Raw genomic sequence first — 19083 nt, 5'->3', positions numbered from 1 at the left:
TAATGTTAGATAGTGAAAATATCATAAAATTAACAAATAATTAAATAAGTTAAAAACACAACGGCTTATCAAAAAATTCTTAGAATATGGTTTGATTTTAAGAAATTTATTTTTAAATTTTTTAAAAAAGTTAAAAATTAATTTGGTTAAAAAATAAAAAATAAAAATAATAATTATTTTTATATAATTTTGAATGGATAGAAATAATTTGTACAAATTAAATATATTTTTTCATATTTATTTTTATTAAATTAGTTTTTTTTCTTTTTTTTTTAAAATTCTGATTTCTTTTTTCTTCTAAACAACAAATCAAACATATTTCCAAAACCTTAATTTTTTCCCCATCTAATGTAATTCTTTTGTAAATTTTGTTGATTTATCAAAAAGATTTCAACAGAGGCAATATCGTCCATCCATTTATATTTTGGTGATGTCAGCTAACCAATTTATAGTTTAATTAACGGTAAGGGTTAAATTGTTATGCGATTATAAACTTTGAAAATGTGATGTAATTTTTGAAATCTAAAGAGAAAATCTATAATTTAGATAAATCTCAAGGAGGTGGTAGTTTGCAAAAAAAAAAAAAAAAAATATCTCATTTTCAAAATCCGGCCACGACCAAACAGGTCTCAGCCACATTTTAAATTAGGTCGACCGTTGGGTTGGAGCCTGAAAACCAAAGACAAAAAACTAGCCGTTGTAGCCTGCTTTTACCCAAAAAAAACCCTAACCCAATTTCTGCAGATTCAATCCCATTCCATCAGTTTCTCTCATAAAACATTACCTTCTCTATCATCAACCATAACCCCAACCCCATCTTTTTCTTTGTTGATTGAGCCAAACCCTAGTTTGCAGAATTGAAATTCGCTTATTCCTCTCTCCCAATTTTTTTTTCCTTTTTCTTGAAGGATCTTCAAAACATTTTCTATAGATTCAGACTTGAAAGTTTTTCATATGGCTTCAAGAACAGCATCCAAAGACATCATCACTCTCCGTGGATCGGCCGCCATTGTTAGTGAATTCTTTGGTATGCTATCGCCTCTGTTCACCTCTCTAAACTCTTTTCTTGATTGAATCTTTCTTTCTAGTGGTTGGGTTTTCTGGGGATTCAAGAAAATCTCAACTGATGTCTGTATCGTTTGAATCTTTCATTTTTGTTGTCGGGTTTTTTCTGGGGTTTCAAGAATTCTCTACTGATGTCTGTATTCTTTCTCTGCAAACCCTTTTCAGGTTATGCTGCCAACAGGTAACAACATTACATTCCTCAATTTTTTATTATTTATTTATTTTTTTAAAGTCTATTTCAAAGTTTTGCATTTAATTTGGGGATTTGAAAGTGAAAATTTTGATGGGAAAATCGTGTAGTATTCTATATAACCGCGGAGTTTATCCGGAAGAAAGTTTTGCCAAGGTGAAGAAGTATGGGCTTCCAATGTTGCTCACTCAAGATGAGGGTGTCAAAACCTTCATTGCTAATCTAAACGCTCAGCTTTCTGGTAAGTTTTTCCTTCATAAAATTTTTATGTACAAGTTTTTAAGTTGATTTCACCATTAGCATCCTTGGTGGCGGCATTGTTTCGAGAAAATAGTAATATGACGGTTGTGTATATGTTGTTCTTAGTGCTTGATTTTTCCATTAACATACCTGGTGGTGTGGTTTTGAGTCACACAAATAGTTTTCCAAAAATGGAATATGACCTTAGTGCTTGATTTTGCCATTAACATCCCAATGGCGTGGTTTTTGAGTCACATAAACAGTGCCCTTTGTGCTTGATTTTGCCATAAATGCCCTTGGTGGTGTGGTTTTGCGTCTCCGAAGTTTCTCCAAATGCGGATATGACTTTTTTGCCCACGCAAACCCATTTTAGTGGGAAACTCATGCATTGTGTTGCACTTTTTGTAACTTTTTGGTGCTTGATTTATTTGTGTAGCTATTGATAGTTGAAACCTTTTTAATTTTGAATCTTGTTAAGAGTGGCTGGAAAGTGGCAAGTTACAGAGGGTAGTTCTGGTGATAATGAGCAAATCTACCAATGAGGTCTTAGAGAGGTGGAATTTCAGCATTGAGACCGACAGCGAAGTCGTTGAGAAAGGGTAAGGGACACTTACCAATCAGTTTTATTAACTAAACTTATTTACCTACAGGTCTTAATAATGGGTAATAATTCCAAGAATAGGACCTATTAATAATTTACTAATTCAATCTGAATCTTAAATTACAAAGAAAAAAAAAAAAAGAAGAAGAAATAACTGATCTCTTCAATTTTCTCTAATGTACTTACATTTTCATTTTGCAATTGATTCGGTTTTGATTTCAGTGTGTCGAGGGAGAAGAGCGACAAAGAGATTATGAGAGAGATACAAGCAATTATGAGACAGATAGCATCCAGCATTACATACTTGCCATGCCTTGATGAACCCTGTAACAATCCATGCCTGTGTAATGGACCCTTGTACTATTTTGATTGCTTGAACAGTTTTAATTCATTTCGTTTTTGGTTTTGGTTTTTGTTGCAGGTGTTTTTGACGTTTTGGCATACACTGATAAGGATGTTGCAGTGCCGTTCACCTGGATTGAGAGTGACCCAAAACTGATTTCCAATCCACAAATGGTGAAATTGCATTCATTTGATACCAAGGTAACAAACACATCACCTGCAGAATTTTTTTGTTTTTTGTTTGTTTTTTTCCTTTTGGATGATTTCAATTTTTGTGGGTCATGCAGATTCACAAGGTGGACACTCTGGTATCATACAAGAACGACGAATGGGATGATGAGCAATGAGAGCAACCCGCTCTTCATAGTGTGTCTGGGTTGTCTGTGTTTTTCAATTAATCTGTGAAATGTTAGTAGTGGAATTAATGCTTTGAATTGTTGATTCAAAATTTGAGAGTTTTAAGCGCTGAGAACAATCAGAAATATGGTGTTACTGATTTTTGTATCCATGTGTGTGGATGGTTAACATGGAATTAAAAACGTTTAAGCAGATTTCAACTTGTTTTGTTTGCTTTTTCTGTATCTTGTGCAGATAGTCTTGTTTAAGAATTCGCTCTCTTTTTTGCATTAAAACTTAGAAAGCCCTTCAACTGCAATCATAAATAAGATTACTAAATTGATGACAAGTGCTTGACAAAATGTTGTAACATAGTGTTCAATTTCCAATCTGGTAATTTCCAATCTTGATATCAACCCATCTCTGCTGGCTATATCAGACACAACACCAATGCAAAGACAGAGCCCTCCATTCCAAATTCCTAAATGGTCCCTAATGAGCCCTCCATCTTGATATCAGCATAGTGCTCACATCTTTAAGGGAGGGGCTCACATCTCTGCTGGCTATATTGGACACAACACCAATGCAAAGACAGAGCCCTCCATTCCAACTCCCTAAATGGTCCCTAATGAGGTCCCCACCCACCACAGTGCCTACTTAGCCTGAATTGTGGGTGTGGCATACTTGGTGGGGTACAATCAGTGTAACTTGGTCTGGTGGGTAAGGGCGAGCTTGACTGTGAACATATTACCATTCCAAGGTTTTGGTTGGGTGGATGAACAAGTGGAGTTTCTAGCTTTCCAGATAGCTCAACAGGAAAAGTATAGCCCTTTCGCTTTAATCCATTCATTCAACAAGGTTCAATCTCTAAATCATAAAAGCACAGCATGGTATTTGATCTGAACTTTGTTGATCACACCTTTTCCACGTTCTCTCTTAAAAAAAAAATTGTTATGAACTATTGTATTTCTTTCAAAATATTGAATATCTATCTGTCTTGAAAAACAAAAAAAGAAATGCAATGAGGAAGACCAACGAGTGAAATTGAACCTGACGTGAATCGAACACGCAACCTTCTGATCTGGAGTCAGACGCGCTACCATTGCGCCACAGATCCACTACTCTAACTTGTGCGATTATACAACTACATATATAAATAATAAATCATAATTTGACTGTCATAATAAATAATAGGGTAAATCACAGTGACCTCCCTGAAAATTTGAAAATATGTAGTAAGCCCATGAATTTGACATTATTATTATTAAATTGAGCAATCATGTGGTTTTAATTTATAAAAAACTGAATGGTACCTTAATTACTACTTTTGTGGTATTTGATTATGACTTATTGAAGTGTTAGTTATGACATTATTTTGGTGGTGATCAAAAAGTTTTTTTTGTTATACTTTATATAGTGTTTGGTTATAACTCTTTTTTTTTTTTTTTTTTTAGCTATAACTCTCATTTGGATTAAGTTATGACATTGAGCTATCTTGCAATTTTAGTTTATGAAAAATTCAGTGGTAACCTAGTTATGATTTTTGTGGTATTTGGATATAACCTATTGGAGTGGTAGTTATGACATTATTTTAGTGCTGATCTAAATGTTTTTTTTGTTATACCTTATATAATGTTTGGTTATAACTTTTTTTATTTTTTTTTTTGTTTGCTACAACTCTCATTTGGATTAAGTTATGATATTTGTGATAATCAATCCCACAAATATCATAACTTGCATATTTGTACCATAGCATTGCCTTATAAGATAGGGTAAATTTCAAATACACCCTAAGATGTACTAAAATATGAATTACCCCTCTAGTTCTGAAAATTACAAATACTCCCTTATTAAAAAAATTTATTTAACAGAATTAAAATTAAAAAAATAAAACTCTTAACTACCCTCATATACAACAATAAAATTCATGGATTGTTAATTGATATATATATTTCTAACATTATTAAAAATTGTTAATTACCTGATAATTTAATAATAAAAAGAGTTAACTTTTATGCGATTAGAAACTTGAAAGAGCAGGAAGTAATTTTTAAAATTACATAAAACAATTTGTATTTCACCAAAATTTAAAAGAGTATATTTATAATTTATCCACTAATATAACATAAGGGTTGTCCTCTATGTCTGGTCCAGTTTCTTTTTATTTTACTTTATTACATGTTCACATCAGTAACATTTTTCAAAGTTAGTTGTACACTAAATTCTTGAGAATTTTATCTAAATTAAGTTCTTGAAAGGTATCATTTTCCTACTAATTTCTTGCGTCTTTTTCAATCATCTACATCTCTTTCAATCCTTGAGTGCTCAAGAGGATCTATCCATCAATAATTGATTAAAGTAATCATTCATCTAAAAATTAACACTTACCAGAGATTTTGTCAATCACTATGACTAATGATGTGCCTTTTCATGTGCTAAGCATTCATGTCCTCTTATGGATATGAAAATTAAGCATACATAAAAAATGTTTGAAATATTTTTTGGGCAAATTACATATACACCCCTCGAGGTTTGGCTAAATTACAAATACCCCCCTGAGGTTTGAGAAATTACGAATTCCCCCCTGAATGCTATATTTACATAAGAAATTAGGGGGTAATTTGTTATGAAATATAAACCTCAGGGGGTAAATTGTTATGAAAATACAAACCTCAGGGGGCGGGATGTAATTTCCGAAACCTCAGGGGGGTATCTGTAATTTTACCAAACCTCGAGGGGTGTATATGTAATTTGCCCATATTTTTTTGATAATCTTGAGTCTCATACTGTATTATTTAGGAGTATTCTCGATAAATGGACAATTAGAAAATGCGTTACGTCAAGTTATTTCTTATCTTATCTATCATCTACTTAATAAAAATGAATCAATATTATTTCACCTGTAAAATTTTTCATCATCAGTTGAAAACATGGCAATGCTACATGATAATCTAAAACTATTGAATAACAGGAATATTATATACATAATAGAAAAACTATCCACAAAACTATATCAATAGACCACATTCACTCTAGGATGGTCCATATCACACCAACTTTAAATTTATATCATATGTTTCACTTTTAAGATAATTTTTGTAGTATAAATTCTTGGTACACAGCAATTTTCACTAAATAATACTACGTAATAAGAAAAATTACTCAAAAAAAAAAAACACAAACTACATCAATGCACCACAATGCTACTCTATACTCGAGGATTCTGTGATTTGTGTATAAAACACCACACATCATTCAAATACTATTGAGATGATCACCATGAAGGTTCACATAATCTCCAAAGAAACCATCAAACCTTCTTCTCCAACCTCTCCTCACCTCAAAACTTACAAGCTCTCTTTGTTAGATCAACTTTCAAGTCGTTTTTACATATCCAGAGTTCTCTTCTACACCTCTAATGCCTCCGATAATACATCATACAAGGCCTCTCATCTCAAGAAATCCCTCTCTGAAACCCTAGCACTGTACTACCCGTTTACAGGAAGGCTCAGAGATGGTGTCTGCATAGATTGTAACGACGATGGAGTCGAATTATTTGAAGCTAAGATCAGTTGCAGGCTGTCTGAGATCCTCAAAAAACCCACGCCAGAGACTCTGCATGGGCTGTTTCCTAGTGATTTGCTTGGGAACAACTCATATAAGGGCAGTTTGGTGGTGATTCAGATCAACTATTTTGATTGTGGAGGAATGGCTGTGAGTGTGTGTGTGTCACACAAAGTTGCAGATGGATGCACCATGAGCAACTTCATCAGTGACTGGGCTGCCATGGCTCGGCAAGATGGTGAGCAAGTTCAAACTTTTGGGAATTTTAATAAAAAGTAAAATAGAATAATTCCCCATAAAATCCAATCAAATAATCCGATAAGACCCTCTAATTTTTTTTTATCTTCATTTTTTACTATTTTTTCATATTTTCTGATAGTGAGTTTGGCCAATAGACCAACTTGATCTACTCGAGATATCGGGCTTACACTGGGTAAAAGCCTGCCAAGTCATGAGCTTTTGGACCAAATTATGACCTTTGTGATACCTATAGAAATCTATGGTTTATATATATATATATATATGGTTCCTAAAAAATTGTAGAAACACAAAAAATGATGTATTAAATATGACACAGTTCGAGAGTTCTTTGTACTCGTAATTTCTTCATATTTGGTCACTTTGGTTTGTGACTAATTTATATTTTCGTAGAAGACATTTGTGAGCAAATTGAGTTGAACCTTGGAAGTGTAGCACTCAGTCTATATCTTCATGTGGGGGAGGAATTACAATTTTAAGACAATGATTACACACCAAGTCACAAGCCCACTTTTCTATTTCTAAATTTACAGTAATATTTTTTTGTTTCTAAATGCTTGTTTAGCATGTGCTAAAATAGCACATGTTATTTTAGCATATTATTCTATTTGAGTTACAATTATTTTATTTGCGTCACATTATTTCTCTATCATATTACTTCAAACTCAATTCATATTTTATTTTTTTTCATAAAAAGTCAAAAAAGTATACTAATCTAATACTTCTTAAACAACCCTAAATGTCATACCTCCTATTTTATTAGTCTAATTTTGTATACGTAATTTCTAATTCTATTGTAGGAGTTCCATCACATCCTATGTTCATCGCTGCAACATCAAGATCCCCATTAGACAATCCATTCGACATGCCTGAAATCGAGCTGAAGAAACAAAGTTGTATCACAAGGAGGTTTGTGTTCGATTCCCCCAAAATAGCCAAACTCAAGTCCATGGCAGCAGATCCAAGAGCTCAGAATCCAACCCGTGTTGAAGTTGTAACCGCGCTACTTTTCAAATCTGCCATGGCTTCTATGTCAAGAAAAAACCCGAGCTTGTTGATCCAAACTATGAACATGCGCCCAAAAATGTCCCCTCCATTACCACCAAATTCTGCTGGGAATTTTTGCTGGCACTTCACATTATCACTAAACGGTGATCAGAGGGATACAAAGTTGCACGAATTGGTAACCCAAATGAGAAAATGTATGACACAGTTCCATGACAAGAAAGTGAGAAATTTCACAGTGAACGAATGGTTCGTGACAGTGCGCGAATCATTGAAAGAGGCAAAAGCATTGTATGATAGTAAAACTGAAATTAATGTTTTCAGCAGCAACAGTATGTGTAGGTTTCCGTTTTACAAAGTTGATTTTGGGTGGGGAAAGCCAGTGTGGGTGGCGATTGCTGGTAATGTTTTTAAGAATACTTTTGTTTTGATGGATTCGCCATGCTCAGATGGGATAGAAGCTTGGGTAACTTTGGATGAACAAGACATGGAAGTGTTTGGAAATGATGAAGGTATACTTAGATTTTCCTCTTTGAATCCAAGTGTTTTAGACACTGACCGTGAGGTGTGAATTAATTTATCATAATCCCAATTTGTACTCTTGTTCATATCCCAATTTATATACATACAAAATGGTAGATGACAAATGCTCAATTTTAAAATGAATCAATTATGATTGAGATATTCATTATAGCATCCGAATTAGTTGTATCAGTTGTGAATTGACCCCATTCTATCGAAAATTATAGCTAGAATGACCACAAGCAATCTATGCCTTTCAAGGGAATTGAATCCGTTAACCTGTTCTGATACTAATTGTAGGATCAAGAACTCTTCCGCTGTACCAAAAGCGATATCCAGTGAGACTACAACTTTATTTTCTTTGAGGGTACAATACCAGCGCGACACCTCGGGCTCTACTATGAGAATATGTTGGCCGAAAATTAGGCCGACAATATCGATTTGAAGAACAAAAATACAATGCGTACCATTAAAGTAGTGTCTTTTTTGTCTTGAAGTATAGAAACGAGAATCTAAGCTTGTCATTTTGTTGTTGAAGAGTAAAAAAATAAAGTTAGAAATTAATTGGCAATTTTATTTGCGATAAAAGTGAGGCTATATATGGAGATTTGGGCCTTGTTTGTCATAATGTAAAAGAATCAAAAAGTCACTATACGAGTACAAAATAATCTTTCTCGTATAATTCTGTTGATCAAGTTTGTGCTCTTCCAATCGTCGTCGCTTTGCTTCTTGAAAATACAAACGTGAGTTAGCCGGCGAGTGTGTGCCAGAAACTTCTCTGATGCCTAAGTCAGCAAATAGACAATAGACACAAAAGCCCTGTGTATTCTTAGAATAAAAATTGTGATACCTGTACATAGGTCTGTAATGAGCTTTTATAGAATTCATATGGCACAATCCTAGTAGGACTTCAACTCTCTTTAGCAGAGTCCTCCTAGGAATCAGAAAGGTAATGCTCATCTTTCTAATCTCTCCTCACTGCTTAACCAAGTGAGATAGTTTTACCACGATAGCATAACAAAAATCAACCGTGCTAACACCGCCGTGCTTTACGGTAGATTTTACCGAGCTTACCTAGCTCGGTTCTACCTTGCCTCTTACAGCTCGCCTCTCTTCTCTCTGTACCTCGGTTCAGAATGTTAAAACCAGCTTACTGGCAAACAGCTTTGACCAAGCTGACGGGATAAAGGACCGGGCTAATCAAGCTATCACCACAGCCCATAGCTCGGTCCATTTCCCATCGGGTCCCAGCTCGGCCCATGTTAAAACATAAATTACCCTCTTAATTGCTCCTTAATTCCATCTGCAATGCATGATTTAGGATTATTCTTCTCCAGCCGAGCTAAAACATCCAAGTGAACCGATCTAAAAATAAGTAACTCCTTCGGAATAAAAATATTCAACCCCGCCGATATGGATAAGCTCGGTCTTCAGCTTTGTACCTGCTACGACTCGTCGCTTCACATACTTGACACCATGTCTTATCTGTGACACATGGCAGATGTCTATTGACCCTTCAAACTGCGACAGCTGTCCCACGTTTATCAAAAAAATGTTTGAAAAGTCCCGACGTTTCTATGCTTAGTCAAAAACCTATTTTCTGAATCTCACTTGCACTGTTCATCTTTGTTCTTCAGAGAATCTCTGCATTCGAAACTCCATACCCATGCCTCCATCTCCATTGGCCTTCTTGTTGGTTAGTTATTTTTTCACGCCTTCTCACTTGTAAGTTGCTAATGCCTCTTTATGATGTTCCTTTTTATCTATTACTTCATTTTTGGTATTTAATCTTCATATACATGTGTTTATATACACTATAGTGTTGAGCAAATGTCATAAATCCAAAACCTTATGCTTGAGCTCAAAGGCACACCAACTGGATTCAAAAAACATAATGTTTAATCCAGAGTCGTGTTGTAACCGAACTAGGTATTTGTTTTAGGCGACTTTTAGGATTGAACACGACCAAACTAAGAGATCGGTTATAACCTTGCATACTTATCTCCAACCGAGCTAGGGGCCTTGAGTTGGCTCTTCCCTACGACCGAACTCAGAGCTACCCGTTACCCATATGTAACCGAGCTAAGTTTTTACTATTTTGTAAATTAACTATTTGCTTAGCCTGGTTCAGTTGTCTGGGCATAGCACTTCTTATTTCCCTTTTGCAGACTTGACTAGCTTGGCCAGACACACCTTTGCACCCTGCCCCTAGGCGGCTTTGCACAACCGAACCGACCAAAGCCTTAGCCGCGCCGAGCTGGGCAACTTGTGAACTCCATTTACAACTTTTTAAGTTAACATGTGTAAATATCGATTTCTAGTTGACTCCCCTGAGGCCATAGCCGAGTTTTGAAAGGACTACAAAATTCCAGACGACGTCCACCTATCTTTAGCCGAACTAGATACCATGCCATGGGAAAAATCGGGCTTTGTTCCTTTCACCGTAATATCAATAGTAGAGGCCGGTCTCCGATTCCCTGTGCAACCACTAATATGCGAGTTCCTCAGGCAAACAAGACTATGCCCAACCCAACTCAGCACTAATACTTATAGGATAATAAATGGCATCGCCGAGCTAAACCGCCGGCTTGGCTTCAACCTCGGATTGGTCGAGCTATTCCACCTATATTCGCTCGGCCACAATGATGACGGTTGGGTGCATTATTTAAGAGTAAGGAGAGGCTGAGAGAAAATTATAAAAACATCCGAGATAAAGACGTAAATGACGATGACTTTTTCTGGGTTTCTGGCAATTTCGAAGACCGGGAAGCCCAGATACCAGGCTACAACATAAATTGGAATAAGGGGACTGCTGGTAAGAATACCTTGGTCTAATTTTCTTTTTGTCTCGTTATTCCAAGTTATAATTTCACACTATGCTGACACAGTATTTTGTCTCTCTTTTGTGCAGACTTAAACCAACTGAAATCACAATACCCATACGCCAACCAAGACACCCTTCGCGCCACGCTACGATACCGTCATCGCGGTTAGGCCGTGCTGCTAAACTTCAAACCGATATAGCGGAATGAGGAAGACAGGGTGACAGACTTTCTCCTTGAACCATCACCTGAACCAGATCCCATACTTCACCAAATCAACTTGATCCTTCTGACAGAAGAACAATAAATGGCAAAAAAGAGAGCCGTGCGAGCGCTTATCACCGAGCAGACCATTGGTGAAGCGCAAACCGGGCTAGAGCTATCTAGCCAACCCCGTGATACCGTGGTCACCCTTCCAACTGTGAGGGCCTCCACATCTCGGCCAAACAAGTGTGCATGAACCGCTTCAGCCGAGCCGCAATGCCTAGTTGATGAGGACATCGTGCTTCTTAACACCATGATGCCGAGCCCTGAGCCCGTGTATTCTGATCGAGCTAGCCCTTTAGAATGGACGCCAAAAATAATTTACAAGAATCGAGCTATAACTACCACAGACTCGGTGTTTGCTGATAAGGACCACACGCTTGTCTTCAACCTTGCTAAAAGCATGTGCCTGCAATCTGACATGGAGCATCATAATCATTTAACTGAGCTCAAGGCTATCCGCTCGGCAACTAAGTCAATGGTGCTAGTAAGTGTTCTCTCTTTATTTTTCATTTTACACAGTCTGTTTGCTCAGTTTTAGTCATAATCGCTACTTCTCCTTCTGCAGGCCATGCAGAAAAGCCACATTGCTCATAAGCGCGTGTTGGAGCTTCGCAAGACAGCGTGGCTGGCTGTGGCAAATACCAGTGCTAAGACGGCCAAGCTGAACGAAGTCAAACAAAAATTGATCGAGTTCGAAACTGAAAACGCATGACTCGCTGAGCTGGTTAACTCGGCGAAAGCGGACAAACAGAACGCTTTGGCCGAAAGAAAAGACCGCTATCTACGCGAGCTGGCCAAGCTCGAGAAGAAAAAAGATGTCGAAATTGTCGAGCTAAAAAAGAAAATGGAGGACGCTGAAGATAGGGGCTACAAGGAAGAGGAGGCTACCTACATCTTGCAATGTGAAGCTGCAAAGGATATTTTTTTCAAATGCGGATGAAAGACAGCTGTTGCGAAGCTCGGCCTTGGAAAAGAAGCCGAGATCTTTCAAATCCCTCTCCCTCACTTCATTCCAAGCTATATGACGGACTACGCCAATGCCATACAACAGAAGTTTCTCTAAGAGGGGGAGGAGGAAGAAGGATCCCTTGTCCTAGACAATACCCCACATATCCTTAGTGATCGCAGTCTCCAGACAAGTCAAACAGCTCGGGTGGAGCCACCGGTGTCAAATACTGTTGATGATGCGCCTGTGACCAACTTACCTACTGGAACCGGGCTACCAAGTACTGAAGCTCGGGTTGACCTGGATGCAGACTTGGACGATCTATTTTCTTGATCTTGTTTTTCTTCTTTTGATGCTAACTTTTTGAAAGAATTTGTAACCAGGCTTAAGCTCCTCCTCTTGTAATGCACATTTTTCAAATAGAATGGAATGAAATCTGTAATTTTCCAATCTTTTTGTTCGGTTCACACCCTACTTGTAATTATCTTTCAACTTTAATTGCATCAGTCTTGAACTCTTTGCTTGGTTGTGATGTCTTAATATTTTCTGGCCGAGATAACCATCTCGGTCCAAGAGCCCTGTAATCTGTTAACTTTACTATGTGTTGGTCATACATGCCAACTTTCTTCAGCTTAGATCCTTATCTCGACTGAAGAGAGCTAAATGTTGATCATACCTACCAACTTTCTTAAGCCTAGATCCTTATCTCAGCTGAAGAGAGCTAAATGTTGGTCATACCTACCAAACTTTCTTCAGCTTAGATCCTTATCTCGGCTAAAGAGAGCTAAATGTTGGTCATAACTGCCAAACTTTCTTCAGCCTAGATCATTATCTCGGCTGAAGAGAGGTTAATGTTAGTCATACCTGCCAATTTTCTTCAGCCTAGATCCTTATCTCGGCTGAAGAGAACTCAATGTTGGTCATACCTACCAACTTTCTTCAGCCTGGATCCTTATTTTGGCTGAAGAGAGTCAGATGTTAGTCATTCCTGCCAACCTTCTTTAGCCTAGATCCTTATCTCGGCTGAAGAAGAGAATGTTTGGTCATACTTGCCAAACCCCTTGATTGCCCCTTGCTGGCAATGACTAAGAACAACTTTTACAAATAGAAAGAATTACGTTGGAAAGACTACTTGTTTTATTTGAAAAAGGAAAAATTACAAGTATTTTAAGGAAAAGCTAAAAATAAAATAGTTTGAGATTGACAGTGTTCCACGGCCTGGGAATAGCCTTGCTGTCTCCATCTTCCAAGTGATATGCCCCTTTTCCTGCTAAGCCAACCACTTTATATGGTCGTTCCCAGTTAGGTCCTAACTTGCCATCTCCAGGTACCAAAGTGTTGCCCATTACTTTGCGCAGTATCTAATCTCCAACCTTAAATTGCCTCAGATACACTGTTTTGTTATATTTTCTGGATAACTCTTGCTGGTATGAGACAATGTAAACTAGTGCTTTTTCCCTTCTCTCTTCTGTAAGGTCGAGTTCCAAGGTTATGGCTTTTTCATTCAAGTTTGGGTCAAAATTTTTATTTCTAATAGTGGGGAGGCCTACTTCCAGTGAGATTATTGCCTCCATGCCATAGGCCAAGGAAAAAGGCGTTTCTCCAGTTGACCGCCGATGGGTGGTACGGTAAGCCCATAAAACATGAGGAAGCTCCTCAGCCCACTTGCCTTTTGCTCTCTCCAACCTTTTCTTCCAACCATCTAAGATGACTTTGTTTGATGCTTCTGTCTGGCCATTCGCTTGAGGGTATGCTGGTGTAGAGTTGTAGAATTCTATCTTGTATTCCTCGCAAAAGTCCCTGAAAATTTTGCTATCGAACTGAGTGCCATTGTCAGATATTAGAGCCTTGGGTATGCCGAATCGAGTTATGATATTCTGCCAGACGAACTTCTTAACATCTTTCTCCTTTATTGATGCGAGTGCTTCTGTCTCCACCCACTTTGTGAAGTAGTCTGTTGTTGCGAAAAAGAACTTTCTGTTACCGGGTGCAGTTGGAAATGGTCCCACTATGTCCAGGCTCCACATTGCGAAGAGCCATGGGCTAGTTAATGGTAGAAGCTCTCTGGCTGGTTGATGTATTTGGTGTACGAACTTCTGACATTTCTCACACCTCTTGACATATTTCTCTGAATCTGCTTGCACATATGGCCACCAATATCCTTGTGAAATTACTCTGTAAGCCAATGATCTTCCCCCTTGGTGGCTTCCGCATACGCCTTCATATATCTCGAACAAAAATGCCTCGACCTTGCTGGGATGGACACATTTCAGGTAAGGTCCTGTGAAAGATTTTTTATACAACGCCAATGATGGAGAGAACCAAAATCGTTGTGATTTTGCTCTAATTTTGTTGGCCTCTTTCTTTTCTTCAGGCAAGATGCCACCTTTTAAAAATACTATAATGGGATTCATCCATGATGGGCCTAGTTCGGCGCAACACGCCTCGACTACTTCGGGTTCCTCAATACTTGGTCTAGGTAGGAAGTCGATCAATAATGGGTGTGGGATAGATGTATCTGCCATTGAAGTAAAACCTGCCAGCTCGTCTGCTCTATTATTTTTTTCTTGGCCGATTTGCTCTATCCGAACTACTTCGAACTTCATGATCTCCTTTTTGACTAACTTTTGGTACTTAGCCATCCTCTCATCTTTTATCTCGTAGTCACCTGAAATCTGGTTTACTACTAGCTGGGAGTCACTGTAAACCATCAGCTCAGTGGCCTTTATGTAAAGTCCTTACTTTAAGCCTGCTAATAGTGCTTCATACTCCGCCTCGTTGTTGGATGTTGGGAAGCTTAGGCTGACTGCCTGTTCAATTGTTAGGTCGTCTGGTGAGATGAGGACTATGCCAAGTCCTGCGCCGTGCTTGTTGGATACTCCATCCATGAAAAGTTTCCATATCTCTCCGACGAATAGTTTCCAACAAGTAGAGGGATCGAATGACGTCTTGGGATCATGGGTGTAGCTGGTGTTTTCTTCCAAGTCCATGCCTGTTGTTGGGGTTTAATCTTCGCTGTCTGATTGCCTCAAGTCTTTACTTTTTGATGAGTCCCCACTGGGAGTAGCATGGTTTGCTCCTTCCTTCCTGTCTTCAGTTCTGTATGGCTTGTAATGTAACTGGGCATCCTGCATTGGGGGCTGCGCAGTTTCCGTGGCACTTTCCCCCCTTACTTCGATTGCGTCAGTTAAATCAACCGAGCAGATGTGACGACTTCCTAGTGTGAACTCAACCACAAAGTCTGCTAAAGCTTGGGCTTTTATTGCGGTTCTGGGTTGAAACTTGATATCGAACTGCCCCAACTCTACTGCCCATTTCAAGATTCGTCCAGAAAAATTCGCCCTCTCAAACAAGGCCTTTAATGGAAAAGTCGTTAGGACGATCACGATGTGGGCATCAAAATAGTGTGACAACTTTCTTGAGGCCATCATCAAAGCTAGCACCAGTTTTTCCAATGGTAGATACCTTGTTTCAGCGCCCAGCAAGGTCTTGCTAACATAAAAGCTAGGCAGGTATTGGATTCCTTCCGTTCTGACTAACACTGCGCTGACTGCATGCTGTGAAACTGCTAAGTACAAAAAGAGCTCTTCTCCTGGTACCAGGGTTACTAACAACGGAAGAGAGGTCATGTAATCTTTCAAGATTTCTAGGGTGCGATCACATTCTTCATCCCACTCAAATTTGGCTTTCAGTGCTTTGAAGAATGGTCGACATCTGTCTGACGACCGACTTATGAACCGGTTGAGTGCGGCTGCTAGGCCAGTGAGATGCTGTATCTCTTTGGCTGTGTTGGGCCTCTCCAGATCTTGGATTGCTTTGATCTGAGAGAGATCAGCTTCTATACCCCGGTTGGTCACTAGAAAGCCTAGGAATTTGCCTGATCCTACTCTGAATGTACACTTAGATGCGTTTAGACGTAACTTGTGGGACTTCAAAATCTGAAACATTTCATCTAGGTCCCTAAGATGGTCCTTCTCATCCTTGCTCTTGACTACCATGTCGTCTATGTAGACCTCCATTGTTCTACCTAACAATGGTTCAAACATTTTGGTGATTATCCATTGGAATGTAGCCCCTGCGTTCTTTAGACCAAAGGGCATGACCTTGTAACAGTACAATCCTCTGGGCGTTGTAAATGGCCTGACCTCCTGGTCTGGTTCATACATAGCGATCTGATGGTAACCTCGATACGCATCAAGGAAGCGAAGTCGATTATGCCATGCCGTCAGGTCCACCAGTTAGTCTATCCGTGGTAGGAGAAAACTGTCTTTTGGGCATGCTTTGTTGACCGTTTTGTAGTCTACACAAACGTGCCACTTGCCGTTCTTCTTTGGTACTACCACCGTGTTGGAGATCCACTTGGGGTAGTGTACTTCTTTGATGGCTTCTGCTTCCAGCAGGTTTCCTACTTCTTCTGTTACTATCTCTGCGTGGTGGAGTGCCGATCGGCGAGTTCGCTGAATAATTGGCCTGACAGTTAGGTGGACATTAAGTTGATGGCAGATGAAATTTAGGTCAATGCCAGGCATGTCGTATGGTGTCCAGGCAAACACTTCGATGTTAGAGGTTAAGAATTCCATGACCTCTATTCTCTTAGTGCTGGACAAAGATAAGCCGAGCAAAAAGAACTTTTCTAGGTTCTTTTCATCTATCCTTACCTCAACCAGGTCTTCCACTACCTTCTGCTCTGCTGTTTTGCCGACATCTGCAAACAGTTCGTTGCTTTTTAGCTCTTCTACCATCTGAACCAACCCTTTTGCAGCACGGTTGCCGTTTACTATGACGAAACACTGCTTCGACGTGATTTGGTCTCCTAAGACTTCTTCAATCACGCCGGTTTATCAGGGAATCATAATGCCTGATGGTAGGTTGACGCCACTGAGCGCATGACATGCAGCCATGCCCTTCCTAAGATTATATTATAAGTGGAAGGGACCTTCAATACCCATAATTCCACCTGTTTTTTCATGGTTCCTACCTTGACTGGGAGGATTATTTTGCCCACTGGTCACTCTGGCATTGAGTTGAAATCGACAAGGAGAGATGTCGCAGGTGCCAAGTCTTTGTCCTCCAATTTCAGTTGTTTGAAGGTCTCATAGTACATTGAGTTCGCATGAGCTTCCTTGGTCAATCAGAATCCGCTTAATGTCGAAATTCTTGAAGCGCAAAGTGACCACCAGCGTGTCATTGTGAGGGCAATATAGCCTTGCTAGATCCTTGTCTGAAAAGGATATGACGTTCGTAGCCTCTGTTCTGTCCCTTTTGACGGTGGGTTGTGCATTTAATACCTCTCTCAAGTGCTCAACCTTTTTGATCATCGCCCTGAGCTCGCATACCCGCTCAGGTTCGACGATCCCATGTATAATGTTGATTATGCCTTGGGGTGGACCGTCGACTGGCATCCCGTTTGGTCTGTTGAGGTCCTGGGGGGCTAGCTGTATCCTCCCTTCTATATACTGGTCCAGGTGTCCAGCAGTCACTAACTCCTCCAGATGTTGCCTCAATGGTGTGCAATTTTCAATGCGGTGCCCCTTCTCATCATGGAAGGTGTAATGGGACCTCTCATCATAGCCCTTTCGTGTTTCTCCCAACTTGACTGGTCGCCGAACGAAGAGTTCATCATGTATCTCGCTGAGAATCTGGTAGATAGGTTTATTGAATACTATGTGTGGGGGCCGAATACATGGAAAAATCAGATGGTGCGTACCATTGGAAGACTGATATTAACCGGCTATATCCTATGAGAGTGGGGAGCCGAATATAATATATGTGCTGAATAAGTGTAAGTCCTTAGGGCCAAATAAAAGAAAGGACAATCATTAAAAAGTAGGCCCTGGCCCCGAGGATAAAAAAGAACAGGTATAAATACAGGAACAACGGTTGTAGAAAGGTATGTAAGAATCACTTCACAAAACTTAGTAAAGAAGCTATCCTGAGCGTCTGAACTAACTTGTCCGTCGGAGTGCTAATTCCGGCACCCCCGACCGGAGTGTTTGTTTCTTTTCAGGTGACTAGCTGAGGATCACTAGCGTCTACCAGGATCCGAAGAGTATTTCCAAACCACTTCTCCACAATTGGCGCCGTCTGTGGGAATACTCAAATACATCTATGGCAGGCGTGACTGAAGATCCTCCGGTAGCCATTCACGAGACCGCACAGGGAGATGACCTCACTCCAGCAAACATGCTCGGAAAAGAAACCATCGCTGCAAGACGCGCCTTGAACTTCGACTCACCAACGACCTCAGCACACGAGACAACGCAGGCGATCATCGAACAAGCAAAGCAGAATGAACAAAGGCTGGAGAACATGATCGCTGAAAATGAACGTCTCCGTCAAGATTTGGCCCTCGAAGTCGCAAAATCGAGAGAAGCCATGCGCCAAGATCCCGAACGACCCCTGAGGGCCGGTAGACAACGACCTTGAGCCCGACCAGAGGATACCGATAGGGACTCCAACTCATTAACCACGGAGCTCAACAAGAAGGGATGATCCGAAACTCCCAGCTCCTCCGAAAAAAGTCTATATACAAGAAACAAGTGCAGGAGGAGCAGTTCAGACGAAGAGGACCAGCACGATCCTTTTGTCTGATGGATTGCAAGAGCGGCCCTGCCCAAGAAGTTCAAAGCTCCATCATTCACTCTCTACGATGGAAAATCAGACCCCACTGATCATATCCGTCACTACAAGCAAGCCATGACATTGCATGCAGACAACGAAGCCCTCATGTGCCGAATATTCCCAAGCAGCCTGGGGCCATTAGCTGTCAGGTGGTATTACAAGTTGGAGCTGGCCTCGATCAAAAGATTCCATCAATTACAGAAATCCTTCAGGACCAGGTTCATCACCAACGAGGTGCAACCGAAACAGGCCGACTCTCTCTGGGCTATGCAGATTCAGTCAGGAGAAACGCTCAGAGCGTATT

General features: G+C 39.6%; 2 protein-coding genes and 1 non-coding gene across 3 annotated transcripts; 2 read left to right on the top strand and 1 right to left on the bottom strand.

The window, feature by feature from the left end:
- The first annotated feature begins 689 nt into the window (after positions 1-689).
- Positions 690-3016, top strand: MAD2 (DNA-binding HORMA family protein). The gene is made up of 7 exons (XM_028205835.2): positions 690-1027; positions 1231-1246; positions 1366-1496; positions 1974-2094; positions 2319-2422; positions 2518-2639; positions 2726-3016. Exons 1-7 carry the CDS (start codon positions 955-957, stop codon positions 2783-2785), a joined length of 627 nt encoding a protein of 208 aa, XP_028061636.1. The 5' UTR covers positions 690-954; the 3' UTR covers positions 2786-3016.
- An 803-nt stretch (positions 3017-3819) lies between these two features.
- Positions 3820-3891, bottom strand: TRNAW-CCA (transfer RNA tryptophan (anticodon CCA)). Its single transcript has one exon. It is a non-coding gene; the product is annotated as a tRNA-Trp (tRNA).
- A 2016-nt stretch (positions 3892-5907) lies between these two features.
- LOC114265082 (akuammiline synthase 1) lies at positions 5908-8261 on the top strand. Its single transcript, XM_028205826.2, has 2 exons — positions 5908-6576; positions 7397-8261. Exons 1-2 carry the CDS (start codon positions 6045-6047, stop codon positions 8170-8172), a joined length of 1308 nt encoding a protein of 435 aa, XP_028061627.1. The 5' UTR covers positions 5908-6044; the 3' UTR covers positions 8173-8261.
- The last annotated feature ends 10822 nt before the right edge of the window (positions 8262-19083 follow it).

This window comes from Camellia sinensis, chromosome 10 (genome assembly GCF_055761805.1).
Source record: "Camellia sinensis isolate YWXY chromosome 10, ASM5576180v1, whole genome shotgun sequence".
In the NCBI taxonomy this organism is placed as follows: Eukaryota; Viridiplantae; Streptophyta; class Magnoliopsida; order Ericales; family Theaceae; genus Camellia; species Camellia sinensis.
This window is presented reverse-complemented; position numbering and strand designations above follow the sequence as displayed.

Excerpts from the sequence above, each read along its gene's own strand:
- MAD2 (XM_028205835.2), top strand. The coding sequence starts at position 955 with ATGGCTTCAAGAACAGCATCCAAAGACATCATCACTCTCCGTGGATCG. Across the intron at positions 2,423-2,517 it reads GCCATGCCTTGATGAACCCT|GTGTTTTTGACGTTTTGGCA; the intron begins GTAACAATCCAT and ends TTTTTGTTGCAG. Across the intron at positions 2,640-2,725 it reads TGCATTCATTTGATACCAAG|ATTCACAAGGTGGACACTCT; the intron begins GTAACAAACACA and ends TGGGTCATGCAG.
- LOC114265082 (XM_028205826.2), top strand. The coding sequence starts at position 6,045 with ATGATCACCATGAAGGTTCACATAATCTCCAAAGAAACCATCAAACCT. Across the intron at positions 6,577-7,396 it reads TGCCATGGCTCGGCAAGATG|GAGTTCCATCACATCCTATG; the intron begins GTGAGCAAGTTC and ends ATTCTATTGTAG.